The sequence below is a fragment of the Lepus europaeus genome, chromosome 10, assembly GCF_033115175.1.
Source record: "Lepus europaeus isolate LE1 chromosome 10, mLepTim1.pri, whole genome shotgun sequence".
NCBI lineage: Eukaryota > Metazoa > Chordata > Mammalia > Lagomorpha > Leporidae > Lepus > Lepus europaeus.
The window spans coordinates 68,238,956-68,252,604 of record NC_084836.1 but is presented as its reverse complement, the minus strand read 5'-3'; the positions used below and the strand labels follow the sequence as shown (position 1 = coordinate 68,252,604).

At 64.9% G+C, this 13,649-nt stretch overlaps 2 protein-coding genes across 2 annotated transcripts; both read left to right on the top strand.

Annotated features, from left to right (window-relative positions):
• Positions 1 to 6,872: 6,872 nt before the first annotated feature.
• Positions 6,873 to 10,090, top strand: ATG101 (autophagy related 101). Its single transcript, XM_062202195.1, has 3 exons — positions 6,873 to 7,019; positions 8,472 to 8,759; positions 9,518 to 10,090. The coding sequence occupies exons 2-3, from the start codon at positions 8,508 to 8,510 to the stop codon at positions 9,920 to 9,922; spliced, it is 657 nt and encodes a 218-aa protein (XP_062058179.1). The 5' UTR covers positions 6,873 to 7,019; positions 8,472 to 8,507; the 3' UTR covers positions 9,923 to 10,090.
• A 1,436-nt stretch (positions 10,091 to 11,526) lies between these two features.
• SMIM41 (small integral membrane protein 41) lies at positions 11,527 to 11,802 on the top strand. The gene has a single exon (XM_062202486.1). It carries the CDS (start codon positions 11,527 to 11,529, stop codon positions 11,800 to 11,802), a length of 276 nt encoding a protein of 91 aa, XP_062058470.1.
• The last annotated feature ends 1,847 nt before the right edge of the window (positions 11,803 to 13,649 follow it).

Here is a 13,649-nt window from a genome sequence, read left to right as displayed (position 1 = left end):
GCTGTTAACAAGTACCTATGGCCAGGGGCTGCCCCTCTGAGAAACTGGAATCTACAAGGGGCCCAACCCCAGGCCCAGGGTGGCTGGCCACATGTGAGCTCCGGCCCCTTGCCTGTGCTCGGTGCCTGCTGGTTACTGTCACCTCCACAGAGACCTGGCTGGAGTCCTGAAGGCGGTGCCCTCGCGCCTGTCCCTCACCATCTCTTGCCCGGGGCCCTGGGCATTGGCTGGAGGCGGGCAGCCCCAGGGGGTGGGGCTGTCTGTGCTGTGCTTAGCAGCAGAAGCAGGGGGCTCCCCCATGGCTCCACCCGCACACTGCAGAAACAGCCTCACCTCCGCCTTCCTGAAGGGTCCTCGTGTGGCGGGGGTGGGGAGGCCACGGCCCTGGCTCAGTGACCACTGTCTTGGCAGTGCCAGGGGGGCTTGCGAGCATGTGCCAGGGCTGCCGGTGGTGGGGTGGGGGGGCAGTGTTTGTCAGCAGAACCAACTCCCAACAGCTTCCCAGCCTGCCTCCGACCCTCCAAGCTTCTCTTGGAGAGCCCCTATTCCTCTCTGAGCCTTGGTTGCCTGCTCTGGATGGGAGCAGAGCTTGCTGGGAAATCTCCATCTCGCTGTGGCCCTGCCGCTCCCCCCAGGTAGGTGTGGGCACCGGGCAGGCCTCTGAGGGGGGGCAAAGGACTGCTTGGGGAATGGCCAAGAAGATTTTTTTAAAGGTTTATTTATTGACTTGAGAGGCAGAGTTATACACAGAGAGAGGGAGAGACAGGTCTTCCATCTGCTGGTTCACTCCTCAAGTGACTGCAATGGCCAGAGCTAGACCAATCAGGAGCCAGGAGCCAGGAGCTTCTTCCAGGTCTCCTATGTGGGTGCAAGGGCCCAAGCACTTGGGCCATCTTCTACTGCTTTCCCAGGTGCATCAGCAGAGAGCTGGATTGGAAGTGGAACAGCCGGGACTCGAACTGGCGCCCATATGGGATGCCGGCACTGTGGGCAGAGGCTTAGCCCACTGCTTTACAGCGCCGGCCCCAGGGAGAATCTGGATCCCAGTGCACGTTCGAGGCCCGCGGTGAGGACATTGCTCGTGGCGACTGCAGGATGGGACCCCGCGGGTGAAGTCCCTTTCCTGTGGCGCTTGTCATTTCTTGCCCTTGCTGCCGCTCAGTGAGGCCAGCAGGAGCGCCCCACCTCCCGGTGGAGCGGTGAGGAGCCAGCACGTGCTCCTGGAGCCTGCATCTGCCCCGGGTTTGCTCCTGTCCGCTGTGGGCTGCGGGCCAGTTACGATCACACTCACTTCCTAGTGCTGCTGCTGTCGGGCTTACCTGAGCGACTCTGAACGTTTCAAACGGTGCCTGGCCCGTGGGAAGCACCCAGTCTCGGCTGTTGTTTTTAGAAACAAAGGATCACCCCGTTCTCTGGAAAGGAAATGACAAATGACTTTGCCAAGGCCACTGGGCTCGCAAGCGGCTGAGCCCGGCGTGTTTGGCTAGTGAAGCCGAAGGTCCCCTGGCTGGGCCTTGTGAGGAGAAGCCGCCCCACTGCTGGCTGTCCCCTTCTGGGACGCTGGCATTCGGGGTACCCTGTGGAGGGGGGGAGCTGATGCCTCCAGCTCCGCCGGCCCCACCCGGCCTCGCCCAGGTCCTTTCTCCTCACTCAGCAACTGGGAGAACTGGCCTCCACGTCTCGCTGGGGCCCCGAGGGCGAACAAGGGGGCACTGAGCCTGGTGGGGCGGCACAATGGCCGCTCTGTCCCTGCTGGCCGGGGGCTGGGCCCGCTTCCGACAGGGGACAATAGTCAAAAGGCAATGACGCTGGCGGCTCGGGGCCTGGAATCCCGGGCGGGGTTTTCCAAGGCCTCAAAGCCTGCTGTTTGTCCTTACAGAGAGACCCAGGAAGCCTGCCTCTCGCCCTCCCCCACCCTGCCCACGCTGGCCCCCTCCCCAGCCCTGAAGTGCCACCGGCTGGCTCCCAGGTCTAGCTGGGTGGGGGGTGCTGTGCCTGGGGCGGAGGAAGCTGCCCCACAGCTGGGCTCTGGCCACCAGATCTTCACGACGGAGGGCGGTGGGGAGGATCAGCCTCGAGGAGACGGGAGGCTTTTGAAGGTCACGGGCAACCCCACTGCAGTATACAGGGTCCATCCTGTCCAGTGCACTCGGCTGCATGGCCTAGGGCAGCCGGCGCGGTGGCCACTGGGAGAGGCAGCCACCACGAGGCGGCTGTGTGGGCTGCCCTCATGTGAGAACTGGGCCTGGGACTCCCAGGGGGTGTTTTGGCTTCGACATCTGGGTGTCCCCTGCCCCTCCACCACATGCCCGCAATGCAGGGAGACCCCTGGACTCTGTCTACTGCAGGGGATGAAGCTGGAGGAGGGAGAGAGCCCTTGTGAGGTCCATCAGGCTTCCAGCCCCGTGAGGACCTGGCCGTGTGGACCCATGGCTCAGCCGGCAGCTGCCCAGTGCAGCCGGCGCGCAGCCTGCATCCCCGCCATGGCCCTGGCTGGGGGGAGCTGTTTGGGAAAGGCCTAGGCCGGCCTGGGGGTCTCTGAAACCTCTGGCTCCCCACGGTGGGGACGAGAAAGAGCCACTTCGAGACAGGGGAGCAGTCTCCTTTATTTCCTGAGGTCTCCTTCCATTTCTGAGGGCAGGAGGCCCACTCGGGGGGCCTAGCTCAAGTCAGAGCCAGCCTCGCTCCCTTGGCCGGCCCACCCCTTCCACCCCGGCTTCCCCTCGCCTCCTGCTAGGCCCTGAACCTGGCAGGCTGGGTGGCCGCCTGAGGTCTCCACAAGGTCTGACCCAGGCACTGGCACTGTCCAGCCCTAATAAATCAGGCCCCGTGTGGCCATGGGGCCTGGGGGTGGCAGCTGGGCCGGGGAGGGGAGCGTGGCAGGGGGTGGGGGCCTGTCCTGGTACATGCTGCGTTAGCAGGGAGCAGTGCCCAGCTGCCAGCCAGGCGGCGGGGGTGCTGACGGTCACATCACAGGGAGCCCAGCCACGGGTGGCCCAGCGGGAAGCCTGGACCCCAGCCGGGCTCCCAGGTAGTGGGGCTACTGCGGGGATACAGACAGAGATGTCCCCTGCCTGCCAAAGAACCAGGGACAGAAAAACAGCCCCCCCAGGGGGGCCAGAGACACCACACGCACCCCCCGACTTGCCAGGGGTGGGTAAGCAGCCCTTGCCCTGTGCAACCCAGGCACCGAATCCCCTCCCCAGACAGGGACAGAACCGTGTCTCCTGAAGGAACAGGCACACAGACCGGGCAGGAAGGGAGACCCTGGGGGCGGGGACAAGGGACTAAGAAAGCCCCACCCCCAGCCCGACTTGGCTGCACACACACACAGGCCTGGCCCCCACCAACCACCCCCGTGGTGGCACAGAGCCCCCCCCCCCCCCCATGTCATCAGGAGAGCCGGGCCTGCCGCCCCGGGGCGGGTCCAGTCGGGGGGCCTCCGGCTCCTCCTGATGAGGCTGGGAGACGCCTCGGCCTCTCGCCTTCAGCCACTCTCTCAGCCCAGCCATTTCCTCTGCTGTGGAGGGCGGGGCCTGGGAGTGACACTGCAGAAAGGGTGGGTGGCGGAGGAGCCCCTGCCCAGGGTTCCCAGGGGGCATTAGTCGGAAGGGGACAGCTGGTCTTCCTTGCCCCCGCGCCCTAACCCCCCGGCTGGGAGTGGTCAGGGAGGGTGCTGGCTCTCCGGCCAGGCTGGCCACCGTCAGGAGCCCCCAGCCTGACGTCAGTGCCACTTATTGTTGTCGCTGGGGCTTGAGTCACACCCCGTGACGCCACTGGGGTCAGCTCTGCAGCAGCCGGGGTGGCCTGCGGGGCCAGCTTCGGGGCTCGGCTCTCCCCTGGGCGCACACCAGGATGAGGTGGGGCCATCCAAGGCCACACTGGCCGGCCGAAACCAGCTGCCTCCTCCCAAGGTCTTGGGTTGGCCTTCAAGGTCCCGCTAGGGGCCTCTTGCTGCGGGCCTGTGCGCCGGGCTGGCCGTGGCCCTGGGCTCCGGCCGAGAAGTCGGCCAGACGCTGTCCTTGCGTCTGCTGCTGGGGAACCCGGCTTCCAGCTCTGACCCTTGTTGAGCTTGTCCTGCCCCCCCCCCCCCCAGCCTTTCTCTCTCCCCTCCTCCAGAAAGTCTTCCTGGAATCACCCTGGAAGCTCAGCTCCTTCCTGGAGCCAGCCTTTCCCTGCCCGACTCCTCGGGCTGCTGTCCTATGCTCTCCACGGCCACCTGAGTCTCACTCCCCACAGCCTGCTGGGAGCGGGGCCTGGGGCCCCTGGTCACTCTGAATGTGTCACTTCCTGTTCCAGGCCACCGGCATCTTTTTGGGATGACAGCGGTCGCCGCCAGCCCGGCCTCCTCTGACCCCCACAAAGCTGCTGCTGTTTCTTTTCACACCGCGTGCTGGGGCTCCTGCCTGCATGGAGCTCGTGGGCTGTCTCTGAGCTCCCAGACCCACTGAGGCTCGGTTTTGCTGTCACGACAGGGGCAGTGACAGGCGTGTTGGGGGTAGAGGCGGTCATCACTGCCCTCGGTCCCTGGTGGGCTCTGGGCTCTGGGTACCCCCCCCCCCCAGAAGGGTTGCTGGGCTGCAGGGCAGGCAGCTTACTCTTTTCCCAGGCTCTCCTGGGAGAGCTGCCCAGGCCTGGGACAGGCGCGAGGGCTCTGAGTATGAGCAGGGCCCGCTGGGGGAACGAGATGGGGTGGGGGAAACAGACTTGGGGGAGAAGGCCAGCCAGGGGAGGGGCTTGCGCACCTGGGTGTGGAAGGACTGGGTGTGTGTGGGAGTGGGGGTGCTGGAGCCACCTGTACTCCCTGATTCAAGATGTAATCATTCATTCCTTCCGGACTCTGAATTCAGTGACATCACGTAGTTTGGCCATGGCAGGAAACTGGCAAATGCGACATAGCCAGGCATTTCCCACCCGGCCAGCAGACACCAAGCACTTGCCAGCGCTGGAGATGGCACTACCCGGGGAGGACCTGGGCTGGAGAGGCCAGAAAGAGGGCTCTGAGGTGGGAAGCAGCCCTGGGTTTAAGGCCCAGGTGCCGTCACTTCCTGCCTGACCCTGGGCAAGCACGCAAGCTCCAGCACTGTCAGTGTCTTAACTACCTCCTACGGTTGATTTGCACCAAGCTGCCACTTGCTGCCCCGGCATCCCAGGTTCGAGTCTCTGCTGTTCTGCTTCTGACCTGGCTTCCTGTTAATGTGCCTGGGAAGGCAGCTGAAGATGGCTCCAGTGCTTGGGCCCCCGGCCCCTGGCCCAGCTATGGCTGAAGTGGCTGGGGGAGGGAGATGGGGGTGTGAGGGGCAACCAGTGGATGCAAAGTCTCTGCGTAACTCTGCCTTTCAAATAAAGAAATAATTTTTTAAAAAATATGTATTTATTTATTTGAAAGGCAGAGTTACACAGACAAAGAGAGGCAGAGAGAGAGAGAGAGAGAGAGAGAGAGAGAGAGGTCTTCCATCCTCTGGTTCACTTCCCAATTGGCCGCAACTAGGCTGGAGCTGCGCCCATCCGAAGCCAGGAGCCAGGAGCTCCTTCCGGGTCTCCCACGTGGATGCAGGGGCACAAGCACTTAGGCCATCTTCTACTGCTTTCCCAGGCCACAGCAGAGAGCTGGACCGGAAGTGGAGCAGCCGGGACTCAAGCCAGCGCCCATATGGGATGCCGGCACTGAAGGCGGCGGCTTTACCCGCTATGCCACAGTACCGGTCCCAAGAAATAATTTTTTTAAAGCTCTTTTTAATCCCACTCAACAAATGTGATCTGTCGTTTTGGGAGATGAAGTCTAACCCCTAAGCAAGTAGCTCAGCAGTGCCTCCTGGAGGAAGTGGGGGCATTAATAGAGACACCGACAATGCCCGCTTTACCCTGGACTTGCAATCTACAAATAGAAACAAAGGTGTCCCCAGGAAGTTTCCAAGGGCTCAGAACCCATATCCCTACCACTTCACAGGTCGCAAGGTGTGGACTTCTTCGTTTGCTAGAATTTGACAAGCACAGGACGGGGAGACGGAGAGAGGGAGCTTCCAGCCACGGGTTCGCTCCCCAAAGGCGCGCCACACAGGGAATGGAGAGCTCCATCCAGGTGTCCCAACCACCTGAGACAGCACCTGCCACCTCCCAGCCGGAAGCTGGGGTCCGCGGCGGGGCTGGGACTCGAACCTAGGCACTCCCCTAAGGGATGTGGGCGTCCTGTTTAGCAGCTTCCTGTCTATGCAGCGGGAACTCGAATGCCAAGGGCCTCCGACAAGCGATGGCGGAATTGCCAGACTTACAAGAACCGTCGCGGCAGGCTGCCAAGGGTTGCTGCTGGCTGAAGTGAGCGCTCAGCGACAAGATCCTTGCTCCAGCATCTTCATGTGGGTTCCCGGCCGGGGGAGCCTGTGATACACGCTCCAGCTCTGCCGTCCGGTCGGCCGCATACGCAACCTCCCCGAGACCCCTTCCCGGTCTCAGCACGGCCGGGGTCTGGGACCCCAAGGCCGGCTCGCCGCCCCGACTCCTCTCCGCCGGCGGAGGCAGCGCGGAGCCCAGCCGGCCGCTCCTTCCCGCCTATCTCTATGGCGGAAGTACGTCGTTCCAGCCGAAGCACAACAACATTCTCTGTGGTAAAGGGTGAATGGATTCGTCCAATCGGGGGGGGGGAACACCTCACCATTAAATTTTTAAAATCCGAGAGAGAACCCAGAAAAAAGTAGAATTCAGTTTTCACAGAAGAAAAGGACTGCGGCTGTGCGCCAAGGTGATTGTACAGAAGATCTGAGCGCCGCGTTCCAGGTGGGCTCGGTCGAACCGGACGCCTCCCCCCCGCCGGAGGCCGCGGCACAGGTGGAACCGTCCCGGCGCGGCGGCTGGTCCGGGGTCCGGAGCTGGCTTCCGGCGCCGGCGCCGTCTGTGGCCGCGGTGGTCTGGTGCCGCAGCTAACGCGCCGCGAACTTCGGAGTCCGGTGAGGCTGGGCGCGGGGCGCCGTCCCCGAGACAGCCCGGGAGTCCGCTGTCCCCTTGCTGCCGGGAGTGCGCAGGTTCGTGGGGGCGGGGCGATGAGAGGAGCCGGACCCGGGCGGGGTTGTTGGATGCGCCCCGCGGGGCCGGAGGGCTGTTTAGCGGGAGGAGGTGGGAGCGGGGAAGGGGCCTGAGGCCAGGCTGAGCACACGGTGGGCGTCCGGGTGCCCGTGGCTCCGAGTTGGCCCCGGGGGAAGCGGCTGGGGGAGGAGTCGTCCCGCGCCCTGCTCGCTGGTAGGGGGGTCCTGGGGTACAGCAGGTGCTTTACGGACCAAACATGGCTGCTGTGAGAAGGGGACTGGGGCATGGGGGTGGCGAGAGGGGGAGCTGTGGAAGGGAGGGCGGCGGGACACCGCGGGGCTGGGCCGACGCGAGCTGTGCGGAGGCGGTGGTCGCCTGTGGGAGGAGGCGGACTGTCTGTCCAGCCCTGGGCCTCTCCGTCTGCACTCCTGTTTGGTTCTGGAGTCCGATCTCTCCTTGCCGCTGATCCCTCCCTCCCGCCAGCCGTAGGGTAACGTCGTGTCCTGGCTAATATTAGCCGTAGGATAACAAATGGCCAATACCTGGTGAACACTTGCCCGAGATCGACGCCCCTCACCCCTCACCCCCGGCCCTCACCCAGTTGCAGGGTCTTCCCCGGAGTCTGGGTGGCCCTGGAAACCTGGGAGATCTGGGGTGCGTGTGCATGCCTCGCTCAGAGAGTCAGCTTTTTTTTTTTCTTTTTTTTTTTTTTTTGACAGGCAGAGTGGATAGTGAGAGAGAGACAGAGAGAAAGGTCTTCCTTTGCCGTTGGTTCACCCTCCAATGGCCGCCGCGGCCAGCGCACCACGCTGATCCGATGGCAGGAGCCAGGTGCTTATCCTGGTCTCCCATGGGGTGCAGGGCCCAAGCACTTGGGCCATCCTCCACTGCACCCTCTGGCCACAGCAGAGAGCTGGCCTGGAAGAGGGGCAACCGGGACAGAATCTGGTGCCCTGACCGGGACTAGAACCCGGTGTGCCGGCGCCGCAAGGCGGAGGATTAGCCTAGTGAGCCGCGGCGCCAGCCGAGAGTCAGCTTTTTAAAAGCTCCGTCTTCAAGACTTCCTTTGAGTTCTCAAAGCAGCGTGTGACTCCAGAGTAGCTCCAAGTCGTCCTGTGCTCTGTAGCCAGGGGTAACGCACAGACTTGGTCTGCACGCAGTGACGGCACCTGGCTGGTCACTACGTTCTCCTCAGAGCCCATTCGGGGTCCCCAAGACCATCCTCCAGTCTTTCCCGGCCCCACGACGTTTGCCTCCTGCCTTCCACCCGGCCAGCTTCCCCAGGGCAGGGCTGTGCCTGCCTGTGCACGGCCAGTGCCTCTTAGCTGCTGTCCCGGGAGCGGGCGCCAAGCTTGGGCGGCCTGTGGGATTGCAAACCCCTGCTGAGCGTGGTCTGGTAACGCGCAGCTGGGTGCAGAGCAGGGCTGTGCTGACCCGGGCGCCTCTGGCAGGTTGGCCCACCCTGGTGGGGCCGCCGCCGCCGCAGGATGAACTGTCGCTCGGAGGTGCTGGAGGTGACGGTGGAGGGCCGGCAGGTGGAGGAGGCCATGCTGGCTGTGCTGCACACGGTGCTGCTGCACCGCAGCACGGGCAAGTTCCACTACAAGAAGGAGGGCACCTACTCCATTGGCACCGTGGGCACCCAGGACGTCGACTGCGACTTCATCGACTTCACCTACGTGCGCGTGTCCTCTGATGAGCTGGACCGCGCCCTGCGCAAGGTTGTCGGGGAGTTCAAGGTAGGGGCGCAGGGGTCCCTGAGTGCCCCTTGTTCTGTGCATGGGTGCGCGTGCGCTGGGTTCTTTTGATCTGCAGAGCTGGTGCCTTTGGAGCTGCTCTTGGGGCCCCAGGGGCTTAGGGAGGGAACGGCTGTGTCCAGGGGAAGCCCCGGCTCTTGGCTGTCTCTGCGGGCTTCTGCCTTTGTCTCCCCGGGTGGCTCCGTGGTGGGGAGGGGGTCCCTGTGGCAGTGTGGCTGTGGGGGCGCGGGCCTGTGTGGAACGGCCAGGCCACAGTGCTAACCGTGCCTCACTCGGGAAGAGGGAGTGGGTGTGTGCTTGTTAACTCCACCTCCATTCAGATGTGCAGTGTTTCCCTGTTTCCATGGGTAGATATTTTGATATTTTTACAAGCCTGTCCACCTGGTTTACTCCTTAGACTCCTGTAGTGGCCCGGGCTGGGCCAGGCCAGAACTGGGAGCCAGGAACCCTGTCCCGTGTGGGTGGCCGGGCTCCAACGACATGAGCCTGCGTCCGCTGCCTCCCAGGGCGCGCGTTAGCAGGAAGCTGCATCGGAAATGGAGCAGCTGGCACTCAGACTGGCGCTCAGATACAGGAAGCCGGCCCCCCGTAGCACCAATCCCTGCTGGGCTAGGAGATAGGTCTGCTCAGTTTGCTCCGTCACTTCACACAAATCCTGTTCCCTCGGGCGGGGGCTGGGAGAGCACTTCCCCGGGGGGCCGGCTGTGTTCCTGCTCATCGTGTGCCCCCTCTCCCCCCAGGAGGCCCTGCGCAGCTCCGGTGGGGACGGGCTGGGGCAGATGTCCCTGGAGTTCTACCAGAAGAAGAAGTCCCGCTGGCCCTTCTCGGACGAGTGCATCCCGTGGGAGGTGTGGACGGTGAAGGTGCACGTGGTGGCCCTGGCCACGGAGCAGGAGCGGCAGATCTGCCGGGAGAAGGTGGGCGAGAGGCTGTGCGAGAAGGTGACCAACGTGGTGGAGGTGATGAACCGGCACGAGTACCTGCCCAAGATGCCCACGCAGTCCGAGGTGGACAACGTGTTCGACACGGGCCTGCGGGACGTGCAGCCCTACCTGTACAAGATCTCCTTCCAGATCACCGACGCCCTGGGCACTTCCGTCACCACCACCATGCGCAGGCTCATCAAGGACACCCTGGCTCTGTAGCCCTGGCCGGAGCCCAGGGAGCTCCCGCTGGGACCCGCACCGGCAAACTCGGGGCGCCGCCGAGGGGGCTGCTGCCAGAGGCCGCGTCCTACACACCCCCTGCGGGGCTCTCTGCCGTCCCCGCGTGGAAGCACGCCACTGGGTCGGGGAATAAAGTTGAGAGTGCGAGTTTGGGTTGAGCCGTCCTCCCCGGCGGTGTTTGGCCCCAGACGTCAGCCCTTCCAGTGTTCCTGCGAGGGCGTGAGTGTGACGGGCTTACACACCGGGGGTGCCCTCGGTGGCTGGAGAGCCACACAGGCAGGGGTCGCCCAGCCAGACGCGACCCTGCAGCCCCGGACTGAAGCCGTGGGGTCCGGATGCGTGGCTTTTCTCTTCCCTGGCCGGGGAAGGCCCTGTGGCCACAGCACATGCGCAGGTCCCCGAGTGCCTGGGGTGGCAGCTCCGTGTGGATGTCTCCGGTTGGCCAGCTGGGGCCTGGGCTTCCTCCAGGCAGGCTGGCCTCGTGCTGACCGGGGCCTTGCCCTTGGCGAGTTCCACGGGCACAGGCAGAATCTCCAGTGGGTGCTGTGCATGTGCTGACTGGGTCCGGATGTTACGATGGCTTTTGGCTCCCTGGGGCAGTTCTGAGCAGATGGAGTTGTGTGTGAGGGCCGCTAAGGGAGCTTGGGGTGGGGAGCTGGTGTGGCGCAGGCTCGGAGGCTGGGAGGCTGGGAGGCGTGGATGTGGTTTTCTCCTGTGAAGCTGCTCTTGGCCATGGGGCGTTTGTGCCTGAGGTTCCATGGGTGTTGCTGGTCCTGTGTGAGGCCTCAGGGGGTTGGGGGGCCAGGAGCTGGGGACGGCCCCCAGCAAGTCCCCGCCCGCGCGTGACCTTCCACGCGGCCTTTGGCTGATCTGATCGTTCCGAGGACTCGGCTGGCCCAGGTGCGTGTGAGCAGAAGGGGAGCAGAGGCCAGCTGCGGGATTCCTTAGACCTGGCCCGAGGGGCGAGCGTCTGTCCCAGCTTTCCCGGAGTGGCCTGGCTGGGGGACAAGCAGCTGGCGGCAGGCTGCCTGGTGGACAGGACAGTCCTGGCCCTCCCTCCTGGCACTGGGATTCCCCTGAGTTAGGGGACCGGTTTATACAAGGGTTGGGGTGGGAGGCCTGGTGGCCCCGGTCTGAACTGTTCCCCCAGGCTGCCGGAGGCCCCTCAGGGGCTGATGGGGCAGGGTAGAGTGGAGCGCTTTGGGCCAGGAAAGTCCCAGAAGGGCGGCGCCCTTGTCCTGTGTCCTGCTCAGAGGGGATGCGCCCCAGCTAGCAGCTAGGATGGGGCTGCAGGGAGGTGCTGCCTCCTGTTTGCCTTCCTGGCTGGGGAGATTCCTTGGGGCAGGGGCGCCTGGGGCCGGCTCGCTGTGTTTGCATGAGTAGGGGTGTGGGCCTTGGGGACGGGAAGAAACACGCCTGGCCTGTGGAGAAGGGGCCGGAGTCCACGCTGGAGGAGCCCTCTGTCTGCCCGAGGGGTGGGGGCCTCGGGGACCCGCCCCTCTGGCCCCTCCCCGCTGCTGCGGCCAGGCCCTCGGCACATCTGGCAGCCTCACACACGTCTGGGCAGCCGCCAGTGCCGGAGCATGAACGGCTCGCAGGTGGGCGCTTTGGCCCCGGCCGCCTGGTTGACCTGCTGCAACCAGTCAGGGGCGTCGCTGGAGCTCCCTGGGGGCCGGCGCACGGTGCAGGCAGCGGTGCTGGGCGTGCTGTCACTGCTGGTGCTCTGCGGGGTCTTGTTCCTGGCCGGCGGGCTGCTCCTCCGCGCGCAGGGCCTAGCGGCGCTGCTGGCCCACGAGCGCCGGGCGTCCTGCGACTCCGAGCCCAGCGGCAACAGCGGGGGCAGCGACGACTCCTCCTAGGTGCCCGGCCTGCCCTGGGCGGCGGCCTCGGGGCAGCCTGGACTCAGCCCAGAGGCTCCGGGGTGCCCCACACAGGTGAGAGGGCTGGGCACAGGGCGAGTGGCAGCCACGCCATTGAGCACTCATTGAAGAGGCCCCTTGGGGAGTCAGCTCCTGGGTGGCTTTGGTCCCAGCTGAGCCCGGGAGGGAGGGGGCCATGCTGGGATCCACCAAGGAGCGCCCCTCCCCCCTCCTGAGTGTCCCCTCCCCACCCTCTTGTTCTTTTCCTGGGAACAGAGGCGGAAGAGGGTCAGTGAGCCTGCCCCCGGCCGCGTCCAGGTTTTAGGGGACCCCTGCCCCTCTGCCTCTTCCCAGGCGGGCTCTGGGTAAGGCTCCTTTCTGCCTGCTCTGGCCGGGAGTGTGGCTGGATGGCCATGGGTGGGGGGAGGTGCACCAGGCCCCCTCGGGGCCAGGACTTGGTGTGTTGTGCGTGTTGGGGTGGGGGTGGGTGGGTGGGTTATGCGGATGGCCTGGCTCCCAGCAGCTGGGGGGCCTCAGGAGCACGTAGCCCCAGGAAGTGGGGCTGAGGGTTCCCAGCTGCGGGGGCTCCATCTGGGTCTCCTGCCTGCGTCTCGCCAAGGACAGGAACCATATGGAGGAAAGGGCCTGGGTGGTCCAAAGGAGAAGGTAACTCCGGGCCAAGGCCACCTCCCGGCAGAGCCACAGGGGCTGAGCCGGGAAGCCTGCTCTGCTCAGCAGTGTTACTGGGAACTCGGGGGCTCCTGTGGGTGGGTGGGGGTGATTCTGGCCTCTCTTGCCCTTCCCATGCTCGAGTTCTGCCCTCCTTGCCCAGGGCTTGGGCGGGGTCCCCAGTTTCTCTCCCAGAGAAGGGAACCCACTGGGTGCCTGTGAGAGGGGCTGGGAGGGGCGGGGCAGGGGCGGCTGGACAGGTGCAGCTCAGCAGCTGTGAAGCGGCCAAGAACCTGCCAGCCCGCCGGGCAGCCCAGGACCTGGCGCTAATCCCAGCCGCCACCGTGCCCTTGCTCATCGGCCACTTCTCACCTCGGCACCTCGGTGACGACGAGTGTGTGCCCTGTGGGGCCTGGCCCGGGGGCCCTGTCTGTGCTCAGGGGACACAGCCTGCTCCCGGCTGGGTCCTGGGGCTCTGGCATGGCTGGGGTCTCCCTGCCGTCTGGCCCCATGCATCTTGTCACTTGCCCAGCCTTCTTCCCCCAGCCACGCTTCCCCAACAGGGAGAGAGGGTCTCGGGAGCCTTCACGTCTTACAAGTGGGGGCTTCGAGGACTTCGCAGAGCAGCTCTGAGGCTCGGGGAGCAGCAGAACTGGTGCTGGCCCCCGGAGCCCCCTCATTTCCCGACCTGGACAGCCTGCCTGCTGCCCCAGCGCTCTCAGACTGCTGCCATGGGTGGCCTCTGCAGAGAGGACCTCTGTGTCACGGCCCCCTCCTGTCCCCTCTTGCTGCTGGGAACAGTCACAGCTGCCTCGGCTGCTGGATTCAGCTTTGCCCTGAGTCATGGGGAGGGGCTCCAAGGGTCAGCTGGAATAAACCTCTATGGAGAAAAGATCCACGTGGTCGGAGTGGAGGGGTCGGGGTTGAGCAGGGAGACCAGTGCCTTGGCCTTTTGGGTTCAGGTTCAGGTGGTGGTAGGGTAATAGCGGGGGCCAGTGGAGAGCAGGGCTGGGCTGCAGCACTGTGGCGTCTGCTCCCACCTGGGGCGATAATCCCACTTCCTGTCCTTGCTGTCCCTTCACCTCAGCGCTAGGGGACCTCCGCGTCCCCTGGGGGAGGTCCTGAGATGCTTGCTGTGGGGCCGTGGGCCTGGGTAGGGCCGTGGGAATACTGGGAAG

Excerpts from the sequence above, each read along its gene's own strand:
- SMIM41 (XM_062202486.1), top strand. The coding sequence starts at position 11,527 with ATGAACGGCTCGCAGGTGGGCGCTTTGGCCCCGGCCGCCTGGTTGACC.
- ATG101 (XM_062202195.1), top strand. The coding sequence starts at position 8,508 with ATGAACTGTCGCTCGGAGGTGCTGGAGGTGACGGTGGAGGGCCGGCAG. Across the intron at positions 8,760-9,517 it reads AGGTTGTCGGGGAGTTCAAG|GAGGCCCTGCGCAGCTCCGG; the intron begins GTAGGGGCGCAG and ends CTCTCCCCCCAG.